Below are 19,782 nucleotides of genomic sequence, written 5' to 3'. Positions count from 1 at the left end.
CTTCAGACACAGCAGGGAACTAATTGCCCCTTGAGGACGGCACTGTTGTTCCTCCTTGTTGCAAATGAAATGAAGCAACACCACTTATTTTTGATTCAATGTTGCTGAAAATTAATAGTGCAATTCGTGAAATGCATTTTCGTGTTCAGCTGTGTATTGGTGGAAAAATGGAAAGCTGGGGAACAAATAGCTCCCAGATACAATTGATGTCTGGAACCTGACATGCTGACAAATTATTAGTCAAAGGTAAAGGAGGAAGATGAATGTAAAAGCACTCTTGTTTGAATTTGTTGTATTTTCATGGATAATAAGCAAATAAAGTAGCTGGTGGGACACAGACTGACATTGATATTTGTTCCATTTTGTTGATAAATTTTATTGTCAATTGCTTGACCACACTTTCGTTCAATATGAAATATATTTGAGACCAAATAACCAGTATCAATCAGATTTATTGCTAAAAAGTCAAATAATAGTATAGTAAGGAAGCAGGTTCAATATGGTATCAGTTTCCAGGAAGCTGTCTCATGCAGCGTTGTTAAATTCATTTTACACAGAAGGAGTGCTCCTCAAGTTATACTCCTAAAGATAACCTTTTAATATCCATTCTGTTTACAAGTAAAGTACTGGGAACATCATCTAAAACTAGGTCTAACCAGTCAGCTTTCTGCCTTGTTTTTCTGGTACCACGGTCTACTTTTTATTTCTTTGTTCTGAATACATGCACTCCAGGTACACAGTGGTGTGAAGGCACCTCTCAGGTTTGTACCAGGGTAACAATCTATATCTTGTCCTTTTTTTTTAAAGAAGGATATTCATTACTGGCCTGAGAGAGTAACTCCCTACCTGTTGCTGTGGTAAAACACCAAATGTCCTGATCCTGACAGTTTTCCTTTATAGACATCTTAGCATCTGCATAGTTCAGATTGCATTGAGATTTGCTCATATTTCCCACCATTAGGGCATCTTGTGTGTTTCATAAGGTGTGTGTTACATGACTATCCACCCTGCCTGGAAGTAAATGAGTGGTTACGCAGGTGGTGTCGGAGAGAGGGCTTTGGATTCTTTGACCATGGGATGTTGTTCCAGGAAGAAGGATTGCTAGGAAGAGATGGGATCCACCTCACAAAGAGGAAAGAGCATTTTCACAGGCAGACTGGCTAACCTAGTGAGCAGGGCTTTAAACTAGGTTTGCTAGGGGATGGGGACCTAAGTCTGGAGGTAAATGGGACGCCAGGAGGAAGCACAAGGAAGAGGGTGCAACAAGAGAGGCTTCCCGATCCCTACAGAGAACGTAGGACAATCAGCTAGTTATCGTGAGTGCCTGTACACAAACACAAGAAGCTGGGAAACAAGCAGGAGATATTGGATGTCCTAGCACAGTCAAGGAACTATGATATAATTGGAATAACTGAGACTTGCTGGGGTAACACACAACTGGAGCATTGTCATGGAAGGGTATAAACTGGTCAGGAAGGACAGGAAAGGGAGAAAAGGTGGAGGAGTTGCACTGTATGTAAAAGCAATAGGATTGCTCAGAGCTCCAGTATGAAACTGGAGAAAAGCCTGTTGAGTCTCTGGGTTAAGTTTAGAGGTGAGAGCAACAAGATGATGTTGGGGTGCGTGGCTGTCATAGACCAACAGACCAGGAGAACGAGGTAGACGAGGCTTTCTTCAGACAACTAGTGAAAGTTTCCAGATCACAAGACTTGGTTCTCATGGAGAGCTTCAATCACCCTGACTGCTGCTGGGAGAGTGATCTAGCAGAGCACAGACAATCCAGGAAGTTTTTGGAGAGTGTTGTGGACAACTTCCTGGTGCAAGTGCTGGAGAAACCTACAAGGGGCAGTGCTCCTCTTGACCTTCTGCTCACAAAAAGGAAGAATTGGTAGGGAAAGTAGAAGTGGGTGGTAATCTGAGCAGCAGTGACCATAAGATGGTAGAGTTCAAGATCCCGACAGAGGGAAGAAAGGAGAAAAGCAGAATATGGACCATGAACTTCAGAAAAGCAGACTTTGACTCCTTCAGGGAGCTGATAGGCAGGATCCCCTGGGAGGCTAATATGAGGGGCAAAGGAGTCCAAGAGATCTGGCTGTATTTTAAGAAAAACCTTATGGAGGGCGCAGGAACAAACCATCCCGATGTGCAGAAAGAATAGTAAACATGGCAAGCGACCATATTGCTCAAGCATGCAGGAGTGAAATCAGGAAGGCCAAAGCACAACTGGAGTTGCAGCTAGCAAGGGACATAAGGGGTAACAAGACGGGTTTCTACAGGTATGTTAGCAACAAGAATGTGGTCGGGAAAGTGTGGGTCCCTTACAGAATGGGGGAGGCAACCTAGTGACATGAGATGGAAGAAGCTGAAGTTCTTAATGCTTTTTTTGCCTCTGTCTTCACAGACAAGGTCAGCTCCCAGACTACTGCACTGGGCAGCACAGAATGGGGAGGAGGTGAGCAGCCCTCAGTGCTGAAACAACAGGTTCAGGACTATTTAGAAAGACTTGTGCATGTCCAGCCTATGGGGCCGGATGAAATGTATCCGAGGGTGCTGAGGGAGTTGCCTGATGGGATTGCAGAGCCACTGGTCATTAACTTTGAAAACTCATGGCGGTTGGGGCAGCTCCCAGACAATTGGAAAAAGGCAACTATAATGCCATCTTTAAAAAAGGGAAGGAGGAGGATCTGGGGAACTACAGACCAGTCAACCTCACCTCAGTCCCTGGAAAAATCATGGAACAGGTTCTCTAGGAATCCATTTTGAGGCACTTGGAAGAGAGGAAGGATGGATTCACTAGGGGCAAGTCGTGCCTGACCACCTGATTGCTTTCTATGATGAGATGACTAGTTCTGTGGATGTGGGGAAAGCAGTGGACGTGATATACCATGACTTTAGCAAAGCTTTCAATATAGTCTCCCACAGTATTTTTATCAGCAAGTTGAAGTATGGGTTGGATGAATGGACTATAAGATGGATAGAAATCTGGCTAGATCATCAGGCTCATTGGCTGGTGATCAATGGCTTGATGTCTAGTTGGCAGCCAGTAACAAGCGAAGTGCCCCCGGGGTCGGTGCTGGCGCTGGTTTTGTCCAACATCTTCATTAATGATCTTGAGGATGGGGTGGATTGCACCCTCAGCAAGTTTGCAGATGACACTAAGCTGGGAAGAGTGGTAGATGCTGGAGGGTAGGGATAGGATACAGAGTGACCTAGACAAATTGGAGGATTGGGCAAAAAAAATCTGATGAGATTCAACAAGGACAGATGCAGAGTTCTGAATTTAGCAAGGGAGAATCCCATGCACTGCTATAGACTGGGGACTGACTGGCTAGGCAGCAGTTATGCAGTAAAGGATCTGGGATGGGTGGGTATTCAGTGAACAAGAACCTGGACATGAGTGTGCCCTTGTTGCCAAGAAGGCTAACGGCATATTGGGCTGTATTAGTAGGAACATTGCCAGCAGATCGAGGGAAGTGATTATTACCCTCTATATGGCACTGGTGAGGCCACATTTGGAATATTCTGTTCAGTTTTGGGATCCTTCTACAGAAATGATGTGGACAAATTGGAGAGAGTCCAGCAGAAGGCAACAGAAATGATTAGGGGGCTGGAACACATGACTTAGGAGGAGAGGCTGAGGGATCTACGCTTGCTTAGTCTACAGAAAAGAAGAGTGAGGAGGAGGAATTTTACAGCAGTCTTCAACTACCTGGGAGGAGATGGAGCTAGGCTGTTCTTAGTAGTAGTAGATGACAGAACTAGGAGCAATGGTCTCAGTGAGGGAGCTCTAGTTTGGATATTAGGAAAAACTTTTTCACTAGGAGGGTGGTGAAGCGCTGGAATGTGTTACCTAGGGAGGTTTTGGAATCTCCACCCTTAGAGATTTTTAAGTTGTGGCTTGACAAAGCCCTGACTGGGATGATTTAGTTGGGGTTGGCCCTGCTTTGAGCAGGGAGTTGGACTAGATGACCTCCTGAGTTCACTTCCAACCCTAATCTTCTGATTCTGTTAATATATTTCAAGGAACAAAAACTATATTAACATTGATCTAAAGTTAAGAATACGTATTAGTAACGTAAGGGCAAAAAGCCATAAGACAGACATTGTAATTGTCATGTTGTCTGGAGTGGCTTATGACTGGGAGAGCCTACCTCAGGGCAGGGAGAGCCTACCTCAGGGCAGACTGTCGAAAGCATGGCAGACACCACAAATTGCTGGTATGTTCTGGAATTAGATTTCACCAACCCAGTACCAAATGTGAACTCCCAAAGAACTACGGTCATGTTATAATGGAGTCACTGACAGTTCTCTTAAACTCCTCAGTCTGTCTTGCCACCTAGGCAAGTTGGAGTATGTGATGAATGGTCGCTTACACAAAAAATTACAAATATTCCAGGTTACTCCCAGTCACAAGAGACCAGTCACTCACCCAGATCGAGTTGCATCCTAGATCTCACACCAAAGACAACACTAGTAGCCAGTTCTGTTGGAAACTAATTAAAAGTTTATTAGCTAAGAAAACGGAGAGTTTCTGGGAGGTTAAAGCAGGTTAAAATATATGTACAGGTGAGTCACATTCTATAATTCCAAATGGTTGCAGAGATGAAAAAGTGGCAGATTTCTACAAAAGTTTCTCAGGGTTGCCCAGAGTAACTTCTGGGGATCTTTGTCTTCTCGTTCATTTATTCTGTCCTGTTAGAATCCAAACAGTCCAGAGGTGCGGAATCTTTCCCAGAATCCATACTTAGAGCTTCTTCTTATAAAAACAAGCTGACGCTGACACTACCCACATAGGTTCTTTCTTTAATTGGTGGAGAGAGAGAGAGAGCACATTTAGATTCTTTGATTGCTTATCTCACACACACAGACCACTTGCCTTCAAATGTGTAAGAATTCTTGTTCATCAACAGAAATTGGTCCAATAAAAGATATTACCTCACCCACCTTGTCTCATTAGGTTTAAGGCATTTGAGTGTTTGTAGTCCTAGGTTAGATTTTAAAGACATATTTAATTTTTTTTAACTTTTTCCTATGTGGTAGCACTACCGGACAAAGTTCAGGTTATTTGAGTTTCTTAATGTCTTGGAATTTCTTTGGGCTTAAAAAATAATTATACATAGACTAAACAAGAAACTCAGAATGCTGCCTTGTGATATTTCTAATGATTTGAAGATACGTTGTATCAACCTTAAATCATTTTAAAAAAAGTTGTAAAGTGTTTGACTTATTAGTACACAACATTCTAATTGAAAGATTAATACTGTACAATATCAATAAAGCAGATATTAAGTGGATTAAGAATTGGTTAAACGACAGGTTCCAAAGAGTGTTGTCCATGAGGAATCATCATTGAATGGGGTGTTTCAGTGGAATTTTTCAGGGATCTGTTCCAAATTCAATACTATTCAATATTTTCAACAATGATTTGTAAGTAAATATAAAATCACTGTTGGTAAAGTTGGCAGATGCCACACACATTGGTAGAGCCATGAATGATGAGGTCAGGACAGTCGTACAGAGAGGTTAACATAGCTTGGTAGGCTAGCTTCATTCAAATAAAACACTAATGTAGCCAAATGAAAGCTTATAGGTCTAGGAGCAAAGAATGGAGGCCATACCTAAAAAATGAGGGACTAGAAAATCGTGACACTGAAAAGGTTTTAGGGGTCATAGTGAACAAACACCTGAACGTGAGCTGCAAGTGTGATGCTGTGGTGGTAAAGTCTAATGCAATCCTTGGAGATAGAAACTGGGTAACGAAGAAGAGTAAGAAGGTGACTTTACTTCTGTGATCAGCATTGGTGAGACCAGTACTAGACTATTGTGTCTACATTTTTAAAAGAATGATGAAAAATTGGAAAGGGGGCAGAATGAGCCACAAAAGTGATTCAAGGGCTGGAGGAGATGAATTACTCTGAAGACTTAAAGGGCGAAGTCTGTTTAGTTTGTCAAAAAGGAGATTGAGAGTGGACCTGATTACAGTGGAGAAGTATTTACACAGGGAGAAAAGAGTGGTTACGGAAAGGCTCCAGTCTAGCAGAGAAAGACATAACAAGAAGCAATTGCTGGAAATTAAAACCAGACACATTCAGATTAGAAATAAGACACAGATTTTTAGCGGTGAGGGTGATTAACCAATGGAACAATAGACAAGAAAAAATGATGGATTCTCCATTTCTTGATATCTTCAAGTCAAGACTGGATGCTTTTCTGAAAGATGTGCTTTAGTCAAGCACAAATTATTGTGCTCGTTACAGAAATAATTGGGTTAAATTCTTGGACCTGTATTATACAGGAGGTCATACTAGGTGATCTAACAGTCCCTTCTAATCTTCTGTATAAATCTGTGAATTTTAAGAGCAGATTCATTACATCAGCACAGTACAAACCAGCCAGTACACATTGTTCACTTAAGGTGGATTTACAGCTATTTGCAATGTCAGAGCAGTGTGTAGCAGCTGAAGTATACTGGTGAATCTCTTCCTTTATTTGCAAATGACTTATTGGTTTAGTGGGCTGTCAGTGAGGCTAGTACTCTATGAAGGGATGAGAAGAGCACACTCTTATATGAGTCCTAATGTGTCTGTGCTTTAAGGGCCTCCCCATGTACTCCTTTCTCAGTTCCCCCAGTAGCGCTGCCTCTGTTGAGCTAATGCAGTGGTGCTATGCCTTTCAAGCACCAATGGCCAAGTGGTTACATAACTTTTAGGGTATTTCTACACAGGGATGATAGCTTTGCAGCTGGCCCAGGTCAGCTCACTCAGGCTACGGGGCTAAAAAAATCACTGTTTAGACATTTGGGCTCAGGCTGGAGCCCATGATCTGGAACCCTCAACCCTCACAGGATTCCAGAGCTCGGGCTCCAGCATGAGCGTTAATGTCTGCATAGTGATTTTACAGCCCTGCGGCATGTGCCCCATGAACTCGAGTCAGCTGATCTGGGCCAGCTGTGGGGTGTTTTTAATCCCTGTTTAGACATGCCCTAAGAGAGCAGAGACTATTAGACAAATAATCTACCATTAAGAACTGTTGGAATGTGGGCGGTCTCCCTCATGCCACTGATTTATAACCCCAATAAAGTTGTTACATGAAAATTAGCGATAGAGGAAGAATGGTGATTGTTTGAAATTACAGTGGCCCCCCTTAAATTACCTGAGCTGTTAAACCGACCCTGTTTGTAGTATATCTAATCACAAGAATTGGCTACAACAATTGTTAATAAGCTTAATTACAACCTAATTTGTTCAAATATAATTTCATCATAAGATTTTCATGAAAATTTTAACTATAGGGAAGAATGAAGAGCCTGTATTGTTCCATTATTCAGATCATAAGGAAAACAAAAATACTGACACAGATGCTAAATTGTTTAGCGTTCATTTTAAAAATTAATTTTAACTTGAACTGATTTGTCAGTTTTCAGAAAACTTGTACGGTACTCAGTAAGTGTTTGCTGTAAATTTGGATAGGATATGTATTTTCATACAAAACGAAGAGGCTGACTCCCTGCTGTAAGTGCAAAATGGAGGTCATGCTTAATTATCGAGATGGACTAATATTTCCATAATTACTGAAGTGTGCTAACAAGAAGCATTGTTAAGGTTGCATCTTGATTTCTACTTTAAGGGATCTCTTTCTACAACTCAGTAAAAACATCAGTTTTAGATAAAAAACCAAAGTGTTAGTGAATTATCGAAAGGAATCAAGTGAAAATTAGTCATGGTGAGGCGAGATATGTCCTCAAGAAGTATATTGCAGGATTGAGGTTGGGGGAAGAGGCAACAGAGAAGGGCAACAAGAGTGATCAAGGGCATGGAAAAATTCTCACATGGAGGGATACTCAAAAGAATGGGATTATGAAACTAATTAGAGGCAATATGAAAAAATATTTAAAATAATGAATGGCATAAAGTAGATCAAGAACTTCTCCTGTCTATAATACAAAAACAAGAGGATATTCAATTGAATTGAAGGATGAGAAATTCAAAACCAATAAAAGGAAATAAGTGACATACAACCTATAATTTGACTGTAGAACATTGCCACAGAAAGTCACTGAGATTAAGAACCTAGCAAGTTCAGAAAGGATTGAATGTTTATATGTATATCCAGAGTTGTCATTAATTATTATAAAACTTTTAGGAGGGATACTGTATCTCATACTTCAGGGCAAGCAAATCTCTAATTGTTAGAGGCCAGAATAAGATGTAATGGGGGGCATATTAGTCCACATCTACCACTGCAGGATTCCTAAATCTTCCTTTGGAGCAACTGGTGCTGGATTAGATGGTGTCGAGTCTGATCCAATACGGAAATTCCTATGTTACTAAAAATCTGTACTTTCTATGCCAGAAATCTTGGCTTTTTAAGAACCCTTTCATTGGTGCTACACAACACAGATTAAATCTTGCAGTGGAGTGTTAAACTAAGGAATACGTTTGAGAATGCAATGCCTTGAAAAACTTTCCATGTTCTACTTGATGTGAGGGAGCTGTCATTTAATGTCATCAACACAAATCCACCATCGTAAACTTCTGGCCTTTGATGTGTAGGAAGAGAGTGAATATATATGTGAGCTGCATTGGAGATCTGTTGCAGCAAGCAGTTGTGGTGAGGAAAGGGGATAAAATGATGGATGGGATCTGAGGAGAAATGTTTAACGCTTTAAAAAACAAACTTGCTTCTCTAACACCTGTTCTCTCTTTCATCTCTAAGATCATCGAACACACTGTCCACAGCTACTGTCTAGGGTTCCTCTCCAATTCCATTCCTAATCCTCTCCAATCCATTTTTTGTCTCTTTCATTCCACTGCAACAGCTTTCATCAAAGCTTCTAATGACCCCTTTCCTGGCCACAACTCAAAACAGATGGATGCGTCCAGGGTTTAACCATGCAAGTTATTGACACTAATGGTTCATATCTCCAAAAACAAACTATGGTCTGAAAATGTCTGGAAGATGTGTATAATGGTTGTAGATTGCCCAGTTATGCAAAAACCACCCTATAGCTCTGTAACTGAGAAAATATTAGTATATGAAGAAAAATTGGGAGAGAGCTTCCATTGCCATGTCCAAATCTGAGATGAGCATGCTTATATATAAAAGTAGAATAGACAGTTCATAAAGGAGAGGGCTAACAAAGGGATTAAAAGCAACTTTATCTCATTAATCTGGTGGATGATAATTTTTCAGTAACTGACAGTAGCAGAGTTCTTACATGAAACTGAACAGTGTTGCCTTAGTACCTATTTTACTAAAATTCCATTAAGAGTACTGCATAAAGAAACCACAAGTGAAATTGAGAATGACTAAGACATTAATCGGGGAAGCAGCGAGAAGTTGTAAAGAAGATAAATACAAATGGCCACTGCTCAAGTCTTACAAGTTGTTTTAATTTTTTATATTTATCTATCTATCTATTTATTTTACAGTGAACTTTGAAGCCTTCATCATTGCCATAGCTGTAATAGCAGGACTCATCCTGCTGTCCATTGCTGTCTGTTGCTGTTACTGCTGCTACTGCAGAAAGCGTTCTAGGGGGTAAATATATTTTTCTTTTCTTAACTTTGTTGGTCCTACAATGCATAATCTCCAGTAGTCCCACTAGAAATTGAAGTAAAATAAAATAAAATAAAAGTAAAATAAAAAGAAATTGAACTTGAAGTAAAATAAATTTGGTATTTTTGGTTAAAGATGTATACATATTTATATACTTCAGTCTTGTATTCTTAAATCACATCTTCGTGGTAAGAAGGTAAAATGAAAAAGTGTATGTATACATATATTTCATAGTTATTTTAAAAAATCACATGTAGAGTGTGTGTGGTTTGTTTAAAACTTAACAATCATCTTAACAGGAATTTTTTCCAAAGATTGATGTAAAATTTAAATATTTTTAAAAAGCTTTAATATTTAATTCTACAAAATATGGCATGTAACCATGAGAGTAGGTAGATGAATCAAAGCATATTGGAATGTAAATTACATTAGCTCCTCATTTACAGTGAGTTAATATTCATTCTTCACTAAAACAAGTTCATGGTATAGCAGTATACAGTATCCACTATGAACAGACTGCGTTATAAGATCCATTAGTTTCCTTCATTTCACTTGTTTTAAATGATTGTCTTCTGAGATTAGATGTCTTCTGCACAAAGTTCATTTAAAAAAATAAAATAAACCCCACATGCCAAGTCTGTTGCCTGGCAAAGTAGATGTAAAAAAAAAAAAAAAAAAAAATCAGATTTAAAAAAAAAAATCTGTTTAAAATGAAATCTGAATTTAATACCAACTATATTAAGACCTAAACTTACCATAACTTAGTTGTAAATGTGAAACATATTTTGATAAGAGACATTTATGTATCCAAAACATTTTAAGGCTGTTTTGTTTAATAAAAATAAATCTAAATGCTGTTTTGTGTTTAATTAATTACCATCCTAATTCAGCTTGACACAAATAATGAGCAAAAGTAAATTAACTAGTTAATAAGCAATATATCACTCGTTTTCTAACATACTAAAATGTACCATTAATAAGAATCTGGAAATATTACGCTGTGTAATTGCTTAAATAAAAGTATATAGTTAGTATATGTACCCTCCTAGGTAGTAAAAAGATGTACCAAATCAAGTGTAAATTCTCTATTGAGTTGTAAGTCAACATGTTTTAATGGTTATATCAACCAATGAGAATGCACTTTTCTATAGAAAATAACGAGTACAAATGGAAAAGTTGATTAAAATCCGTTATTTAAATCCAGATTTCCACTTGGTGATTTAGATCATGATTTAGACCAATCCACCCTGTTGCATGTTATGATTTTTGGACAGTTTTTTGTATTTAGCTGAATCAAGCTCCCAAGATTAATGGTGGTGGTAGCAGCGCCTGGTGAGACGAACTGCCTAACTAGTGGCTGCAGAAGGTCCTGGATTAAGACCTTGAAAGCAGTGAGTCTGAAAATGGCCTCCCATGTGTCTCATAGGCATCCTTGGTCTCTCAGCTTTGAATGAAGCTACCTGGTTTGTTTGTTCTAATCCGGACTGGTGTAATGCTCATACCATATTCTAGAGGAATATATGCCCAGGGACTCATCCTTTGATAGATGTGCAAATTCAGTTGAAATGTCTTGAAGTTTAAACTAGTGTGTTATGTATAATTTTATGCAGTTCAGTCTGATTAAAAATTAAAGGTTTTGCAGATCATGAAACATTCATTATTTAAATCCAAAATGTAATCTTACAATTACATTCAAAATAGAAAAGTATGAAGTACATTAGTAAACACCATGTACTAGAAAATAAATGTTTCAACTCTGATAGTATCATAAATAAGTGACGCTATACTTAAAATACTGGTTAGAGTATTTAGTTGCAGGCAATATGACAGAGTTGGTAGTATTGCCAACACTGATGGCACAAATATTTATTTTGGAAACTAAATTAATTGTTCAGTATCTGTTTCTACAGATTATTTCCTTTTTAAAGGTGTACATGAAAAGTTCATGAGTGGCAAATTAAAGAGTTTCTTTTAAGGCTAGTTCATGACTCAACAAAAGTGGGCCAGGAAGAGGAACAAAATTAGCATCTATCCTGTATAAACCAAGCAATATTGTCAATATAGTTTACTGCCCAGGCACCTGAGTCTGCTTCAGGGTATTTTCAGCTAGCTTGCGTAGACTCTCTAAGGAATCAGCTGTCAGAGATGCTATTTTCATTTAATTTACACAAATGTCGTGACCATAGTAGAGGTAAAGAGATACCTTTTTTGCTTAGAGGCTTTGAGGATGCCTGAATTTATTTTAGACAAGTTCCAAGCATTACAAAAATCAAAGATCTCTAAGATCTTGGAGGATTTCTGTCTTGCTGCCCCTCGTTTAATTCTTTAATTGTTTAACATAATTCAAAAAAATCCAATAAGGGAGCAGTATCTTATTTGATGAGCATATGGGATGACAGCTGTAGTTTGTTTGTTTGTTTTTAAATGGCCAGTGCATAATCCTAATTGAGACAGCTTCTGGAAAACAGTGTGGCACTGCATATTTGAAACTGAGATTGTAAGGGGCATGCAGTCGCAACCAGCTCTATTCCTTTCTTTCCTCAGTAGCCATAGGGATATGGACCTTCTCTCCATATCTGCAGGAATTTCTAAGGTTCTGTACACCAAATATCCTATCCCCTTGTTTATTGTTTTTGTTTTAGAATTTTTTTTAGATATTACTCAATTTGTGCCATTGCACAGTTCTCTTCTCAGTTCTGGTCTCTACATCAGGGAAATATGATTGATCTGTAGCTACCAAGAAGCAAGATTTTAAAAAACATGGATTTAAGTCATGCTGTTATACTTATAAAATAAACAGCAGGATTTTATTTAGGGGATAAGGCAGTATGCCGGTTTATTATGAATACAGAAAAGAAATACATTTTAAAAAGCAGTTGCTTAAAACACACTTTTACCCACACACACCCAGACACACACAGTTCTGTAGGAGGGATGTAATTACCAGTTTTTTGTTGCTCGAGCTGAATTACTGGCTAGGTAATTGAGACCCGAGGGTGGAGCCGGGCTTTATCGGTCGCGACATGATGGTTTTTGGGATTTGCAGAACGAGCCCAAAGTTTAGGGTTTTTATTTATTCATTTATTTATTTTATTTGGGTTTATGGATTTTGTTGTGTTAGATAGTTTTTTTGTGTGTGATGTAATTGTTAATTACATTTGATATTGTAAGTGTGACAGATTTTTTATTTTTTTTGTTATTTTGATTTTTGGCTGTTTGGGTTGTAAAAGTTTATTTTAAACAAAAGCATTTTTTTTTTGCCTTTGAAGGCTGAGAACATTACTTCAGCAATTACTTTTTTGCCGTCTTACTTTAGCATTTAAACTGCATTTACTTTTTATTTATACTTATTAGAATTATTACATTTTTATTTTATTACATTAGTATATTTTATACTTACTTACTAACATGATAAAATCCTTATACTTACATTAATTTTATTAATAATTTTACAAAAAGGAAACAAAAAAAAAATTTATTTACCCTTTTATTGCCCCATGATTTACACATTAATCACATTTCTGATATGCATTGGGCACTTTTTTTTACTTGTAAATTATTACAATTAGTTTTAAAATATTCCTTTGTAGATGTTCATAAGCAGGGCCCCAATGTATCATAAATGTTAGATTACAAAATGTTTAGACAGGATGTACCCCCTCATATGTTCAAGCAGTTTATTATCATAGTGGAGCCTGGGGTGGCATGAACAAACAATGTATCCAGAACATCCTTATCTATAATGCCTAGCTCTGTTCTCTTTCAGTATGAGGATTAACTTTTAAGCTTTAAATACATATTTATGGTCCGGGCCTGCTTTGGTTCAGGCCTACATCACAGTGCTGCGGCCTACAATGTGTCATTCCCCTGTGTTCCCAGAGAAGGCTGTATGTACCTGTTTTTTCTGCACAGTGAAAACTCATTTCCCCAAACTGCCGCTCTGTGTAAGTCTTCAATACTTCATGCCCAAACTGATAGGCTCTGCGCCACCACTGCCTTTCTAACAGAGTAAGCTTTCTTGACCTGTCTCATCTACCACCTCCCCATGATTGTGTAGGCCTCTTGATTTTCATGCCAAGAACATCAAGGACGGCTCCTGGGGAAAAAGAAATCTGTACCGGATAGGTTATAATTGTAGTATGTGTCTTTAGCTGACAAATCACCTCTAGCACTGAAGACACATTGGTATCAAGTTGGTAGTCTAGCAGTGCCAGGATTCCATTTGTGCTAAAATCATCTTTAGTATTTAAGTGTCCTGTTTCTCATAGGTCCCACACTGATAGGAAACTCAGTTCTGGGGGCTTCTCTGCCAAAGAATGCATCTGTTTGTAAGCAGGCAGCTACTGTTACTTACGTACATGGGATCTCTTTGGTGTTGAAGAGTCTTGATCCTGATCAGGAATCCCTCCTGAAGTGCTGGGGCCTTCCTTGGCACCAAAGAAGCCTGCATCAGAGCATGAAGCTATCAGTATGGGACCAATTTCAAGTGGGGCTTTGTTTTGAGGAGGCAGCAGTACCATTCTCAGCTGTGATCCAAAACAAGGGCAAGAAAACCATGTTGAGCAGATTTTCATGGGTATGTCTACCCTGCACTTGGGAGCAATCCTCCCAGCCCAGGTAGACAACTTGCACTAGCAGGCTAAAAATAGCTGTGTGGATGTTGTGGCACCAGTGGATGCTTGGGCTAGTCATTCAAGCTCACCCTACCAGCTGGATCCAAGCTCAGGTGGATAGCTCAAGCTCAAGACCAGTGCTGCAATGTCACACAGCTATCTTTAGCGTGGTAATGCAAGCCCTCTGAGCGTAAGTCTGTCTACCCAGCCTGGGAACCTTATTTCTGGCTGCAATGTAGTCGTCTCATGTTAGGGAAATTAACTGCCTAGAAGAGAGAGAAGTGCCACCATTACCTTCAGCCAGTGAGCATTCAGGCATATTAATCCTCGCAACATTGGTACAAATGGCTTCTCTGGTCTGTTCCTGCCACAGGTTCCAAGACTCCCAGGGCTTCTCCTACTTCCTCTTCAGTTGATTAGCATTGCTAGTTTCTTGCACCAGAAGTTTTGCTGCTTCCACATTCTTCTGAGGTTCATGAAACTAATGATCTGTGCCAATCTGTTGCTCCTTTCTGAACTTGTCAGTCTGCTGAAATACTAAAGTATGATGATTACTTCTAGTTATGATAACTTTAACTGAGAACTTCCCATGGGAGTCACTTGAAGCAGGAAAATAATACTTTTAAATTCCAATGCTGTCCAATAATAAATACTGTACATTCCAAGTCCTAGAGTTGGGACTTCATAGCTGTTTGAGGGTTTACATATTTTGGAACAGAAATGTGAGTTGAAACTATTATGTAGTCCCTCCTGGCCTCTCTGATAAATCAGTTTTACAAAAGGCTGTGCAAGAGTTAGAGGCTTGCTGTTGTATCTCACATTTCAGCCAGTGTGTTCATTCCAAAGTTATATCCAGAGACAAAGGATATTTAAACAGATGCTGTCAACATGAAATCTGGTCATTCACAAAAGATCAGTTTATTGTCAATATATTATTAATCTTCTGTAATTAAAAGAAAATTACTTAGTTCTTTTTTCTTGCCTGTTTTGATGAGAGAGGCCCACACAAATAGGAGAAACAGAAATTGACTGTACAGGAAACCTCTACACAGCAGCAAAAAAAAAAAAAGCCCAGAGCAGCAGGTCTCAGAGCCTGGGTCAACTGATTCAGGCTCACAGGTCTTGCTCTATGGGGCTAAAAATAGCCGTGTAGATGTTTTGGCTCAGGCTGGAGCCTGGGGTTTGAAACCCTCTCCATGCACCAGGTTTCAGGGCCCAGGCTTGAACCTGAACCAGAATGTCTATACGATTATTTTTAGCCCCTTAGCAAAGCAAGACCTGTGAGCTTGAGTCAGTTGACCCAGGCTCTGAGACTTGCTGCTCTGGGCTTTTTTTTTTTTTCTTTGGCTGTGTAAGATGTACCCAAAATATACACCTTTAAAAATATATATATTTTCACTGTAGTCACTTTTTAGTATTCTTGGATGATACTTGTTACAGTAGTAGGTTTTAAAAAAAATTCTGTGGAAATGTGACTTGAAAGTTGATTGTGACCTTTAATTAACTGCTGAATTCAGACTGCCCCTTCTGATCTGTGTATGGCCTATCTCTACATGTTGTGACATGTTGTGGTTAAACTGTTCTAGCCACTGGATGTCACTGTTGCTCCACTTAAGTGCTGATGTAAGTGCATATATATGGTACTGTTAGTCTTCACATCTCAACCAACATATATTGAGACTAACGAATATTTACAATTAATACATCTCCAGATCATGCATTCAGTTTTGTGAGATAACGCATGGAGAAATGTGACAAAAGTATACATTTACTAATTCTTTGTGTTTAAAAGAGTTGGGCTAAATAAAGTCCATGGTAAATAACTAAAAGAAAAATAACAAATATCCTCTGAATGGCATTGCTTCAAATGTTTTGTGTTCTTATGGTATAACAAATAGGTTTACTTAGTAAAGTGTGCAAGTACTGCAAAACTGAAAATGCTACCAGTTTGTCAGTTGTGAATTAAACGATGTAATGGAGTCAAGTACAGCTGTAAAGTCTGTAAATCAGGGCTAATTAAAGCTTTTTCTGAAAAATGATCAACATGTTTTTTCTCAAGCACAGAAAAACTGTCTTGATTTCTTTCCTTCCCCCTGTCCCCCAATCTTTCTAGTAGACCAGATGAAGCGGAAGAAAGACTTGCCAGAGAGCGAGAGGAGAGACGAATGCAATCTCTTCAGCGGTGAGTTTTGGAAATACAATGTATAATCACACGCTTCTTGGTAGAATTTGTATTAGGCAAGTAGTAATATTTGCTCCTAGGGAATACAGCATATACTAAACAAACAGTCTAAAACCCAGAGCCATCTAAGCAGGCAGGGGCAATAGAGAAAAAATATTAACAGGAAAGTATAAACACAGACAGTGCAACTATAATTATGATTCTGAATAAGACAGTGCAACTTCAGCTACTGTATAGAACCAGAGTACATCCCTTTCCATTGGTTAAACTGGTGTGATCTTTACTTAAGGTTGTTCTCTGTAGGAAAAGAAAGAGTTCAAACAAAATCGCAAGGAACCTCATACTTAAACAACACTTGTGATCTGGAAATTGCTTACCAGTTAAGCTCTTTGAATTTAAAGCAAAGCTTTGCACAGTTAAAATCAAGATCAAAAAATGAAATATAAGGTTCTTGTATATGTTAACTCTGCCCTGTAGCACATGTGAATTTTGTTTTTCTGGTTAAATGTGGTGTTTAATTTAGTGGATGTTAACTTAGCCATGTATTTTATGGTTACGTTTAACGTTGCTGTAGGAACAAATTTCTGGCTTTAATTTAACTGTGCAGACTTAATCTTGCTGTGTATATTTTTGCATTCATGTCCTTTTTTGGAGGGGTCGTCTTGTGTTTTTATAAGGCTTTGAAGATCACACTCCACTGATGGGAATAGAGACTGGAAGGGGCAGAGGTCAGAAATTTCCTAGTCTAGACAGGGTCCGTAGATTGTTTGTTTGAAAATGTGTTGACTGATGTATTTTTAAGCATGACTTTGCAGCAAATCTAGACACATTTTAACACCTTTAAAAATGCATTAGTTGGTCATGGTCTGTATTGGGTGCAAATTTGTATTTAATAACATGTTACTAAGATGCTAACTTCGCATCTCAGGAATGGAGTTTCCTCCACTCAGCCATGCAGAAAAGAATTAGTGGTCAGCTAGGAAAAAACATTCACATACAGTATGATTTGAGCATTTTACACAGGTACCCTCTGGTGTCTGTGTAGTGGTCATGTAACTGAGGGAGGCAGTAGCACTACTAGAGTCAACGCTTCCCTCTCTTCAGTGATAGGAAGTGTGAACCCTTTCAGTGTAACTGCTTTGGTGAGACACATTCCAACTTCTTTCTATACCTTTCAAATCTGGCTGGGAAAATATTCATTGATGTCACAGGAAGGCGACAGACTGTGCTTAAAAAGAGCTTTATAATCTTTTTTTTTATTTTTAATTCTTCTCAGATTTGCGTGTGGACCTAATCCAAAATTAGCATTGTTTATATAGCAGGTGTCAAAGTTGGCTTGATATGTTTAGAAAATTTGACAATATTTTAGTATTTGTCAGCATTGATTGATGACATTCAATTTATAACTGATCACTTAGCTCATGCAGTCCGTTGTTTTGGTTTCACAATTAGCGTAAAGAAACCTGAAGTACTATAACAACCTGTTGAGAAGAGCATCGCTGATCTTAACAAGTTCATGGAGAAGCTGTGCTGTCTGTGGAGTGTGCTGCCACAGAATGCCACAATTGATGAGATTCTGTGATGCTTCAAGGCTACCCTGAGCTGTGGAGCACCTCATTACCACTTGGCTTTAGCATGAAGAAGCCTTGTCTGTGCTTACCAGAGGTCAGGTCCCTGACACCCCCAGCCACAGGCAGCCTACACAGGCTGCACTGTCCCTCATGCAGGCTAGCAATAGGCACAGTCCAACCATTGAGTCCTTTGAGCATCCCCCTGGGGTGTCAAGCCCTTTAGCCACTGGAAGCTCTCAGAATTACCAGATTGCTAATTACATTTTAGAACACAGCTCTGCTTAACAAACAATGCTTAGATTTGTTTATATAGAAAGCAAATATAAGTTTATTTAACAAAGAACAGAGATTCAAATGATAGCAAACAGAAATATTGGAAACCAAAAGTGACATATACAGTAAAATCATAACACACATTGTAGAGACTATACTTAACTGACAAGATGCCTTTTTTCCTAATAAGGTTATTGCTTACCCAAAGTTCTTTTTACAGCATTTTTCAACCGGGTTAGCTGAGACCCTCCTTTCATGAGTCCAAGCTTGCCTCCCCAGATGAAGGGATTACAGGATGTCTTTCTGCACCTCTAGATATATTAGACTAGTCCTTTGGTCTTCACCTCTAAACAAGGTTCCCTTTCCTGCTGTTTACCTCTTTGTTAATTTCTTCTCTTGAAGTCCCCACAATCTCTTCATTAGCTGTTGATTCAGTATTCAAATTAACTTCCATTATAAGACAAACAACACACAGTGGTAAGCCAGGTAGACATATGTCTCCTACCTCCCTGTCTGGTGGAATCTTTCTTAAGGCACATTTTCTCTGGGTAACCTGCCTTTAACTTCAGGGCTTTAAAATCGTAATTTCCAGTATCTATACACACATTATCTTCTCATACATTTTGCAAAGATTATGAAGTTGAGTGAGACACAGGCTTCAGTAGAAACCTTACATAACACCCTTTGGTGAACTACAATGTAAACATCAGACCCAGGGGATTCCTGTAGCCCTTATGTGCTGCTGTGTCCTCTGCCAGTTGACATCAAGAGGTTCTTGGGTCACAGTTACTGATGCATAGTCAAGGCCAGCTCTGCATTTGGAAGAACACAATCTATGGAAAGATAGAGGTGTCAAAATAAGCATTAATCTACATGTCTGTTGGACAGTCGTGCTTACAACGCTTCTATATGGCTGTGACACCTGGACAACGGAGCCACCATTTTGGAAGCTTGTTCAGTTCGACATGCATTGTCTTCAATCTGTTAGCAGGATACTTAATCATTGCTGGATGTCTGGCATTCAGATTTTGCTCATCAAAGCTCAGCTGCATTGGTATGGGCATCTCATTCATACTGCTGACTCAAGAATACCCAAAGCCATATTTCTTGATCAGCTAAAGTAAGGCGCCCATTCTAAGGGTGGCCGGTGCAAATGATATAAAGAGATGCTGAAGCCAGATTAAAGCATGTCAGGCTGACCCCATCAACTGGGAAGCAATAGCCCATGAGAGACGAAGGTGGTGGTAGATTTGTCCTGTTGCCATAAACTGCTTTGAAGCAAGGTGCGTTAACATCTTGTGAAAAACATGAACTAGTACCAAAGATGCAAGAGCCTGCAGTGGTCATGGACAATTTTGTCTGTCCCACATGTAACCATGTTTGCAGTTCTCGCATTGGTCTGACCTCACGTGTGTTCACCTATAGTATTTGCTGAATTCTCATACATTTGACGTTGATGTGAGACTCCATCACTGTACATTTAAAGTTTAGGGTATTCTACTTTATAAAAGAAACTATTAAAGATGAATAAATAGAATGTTTCTGATTGTCCTACAGCCTGGCTAGGGAGGCAGAGTTAAAGTAA

At 39.0% G+C, this 19,782-nt stretch overlaps 1 protein-coding gene across 2 annotated transcripts in view; it reads left to right on the top strand.

Annotated features, from left to right (window-relative positions):
- Positions 1-19,782, top strand: part of LOC137162424 (pituitary tumor-transforming gene 1 protein-interacting protein-like) — a 58,505-nt gene that overhangs the window by 18,759 nt on the left and 19,964 nt on the right. The window contains exons 4-5 of one of the 2 annotated variants that reach the window (XM_067562231.1): positions 9,432-9,540; positions 16,288-16,353. In XM_067562231.1, coding sequence (XP_067418332.1) covers positions 9,432-9,540; positions 16,288-16,353 — 175 coding nt within the window. Of the gene's footprint in view, positions 1-9,431; positions 9,541-16,284; positions 16,354-19,782 lie in introns of both variants that reach the window. The other variant, XM_067562230.1, reaches the window with a different exon arrangement.

This window comes from Emydura macquarii, unplaced genomic scaffold (genome assembly GCF_026122565.2).
Source record: "Emydura macquarii macquarii isolate MOO-44397 ecotype Brisbane River unplaced genomic scaffold, CSIRO-AGI_Emac_v2 contig_2422, whole genome shotgun sequence".
Classification (NCBI taxonomy): domain Eukaryota; kingdom Metazoa; phylum Chordata; order Testudines; family Chelidae; genus Emydura; species Emydura macquarii.
Note: the sequence above shows the minus strand (reverse complement) of the source record. Positions and strands in the feature narration are given on the sequence as shown.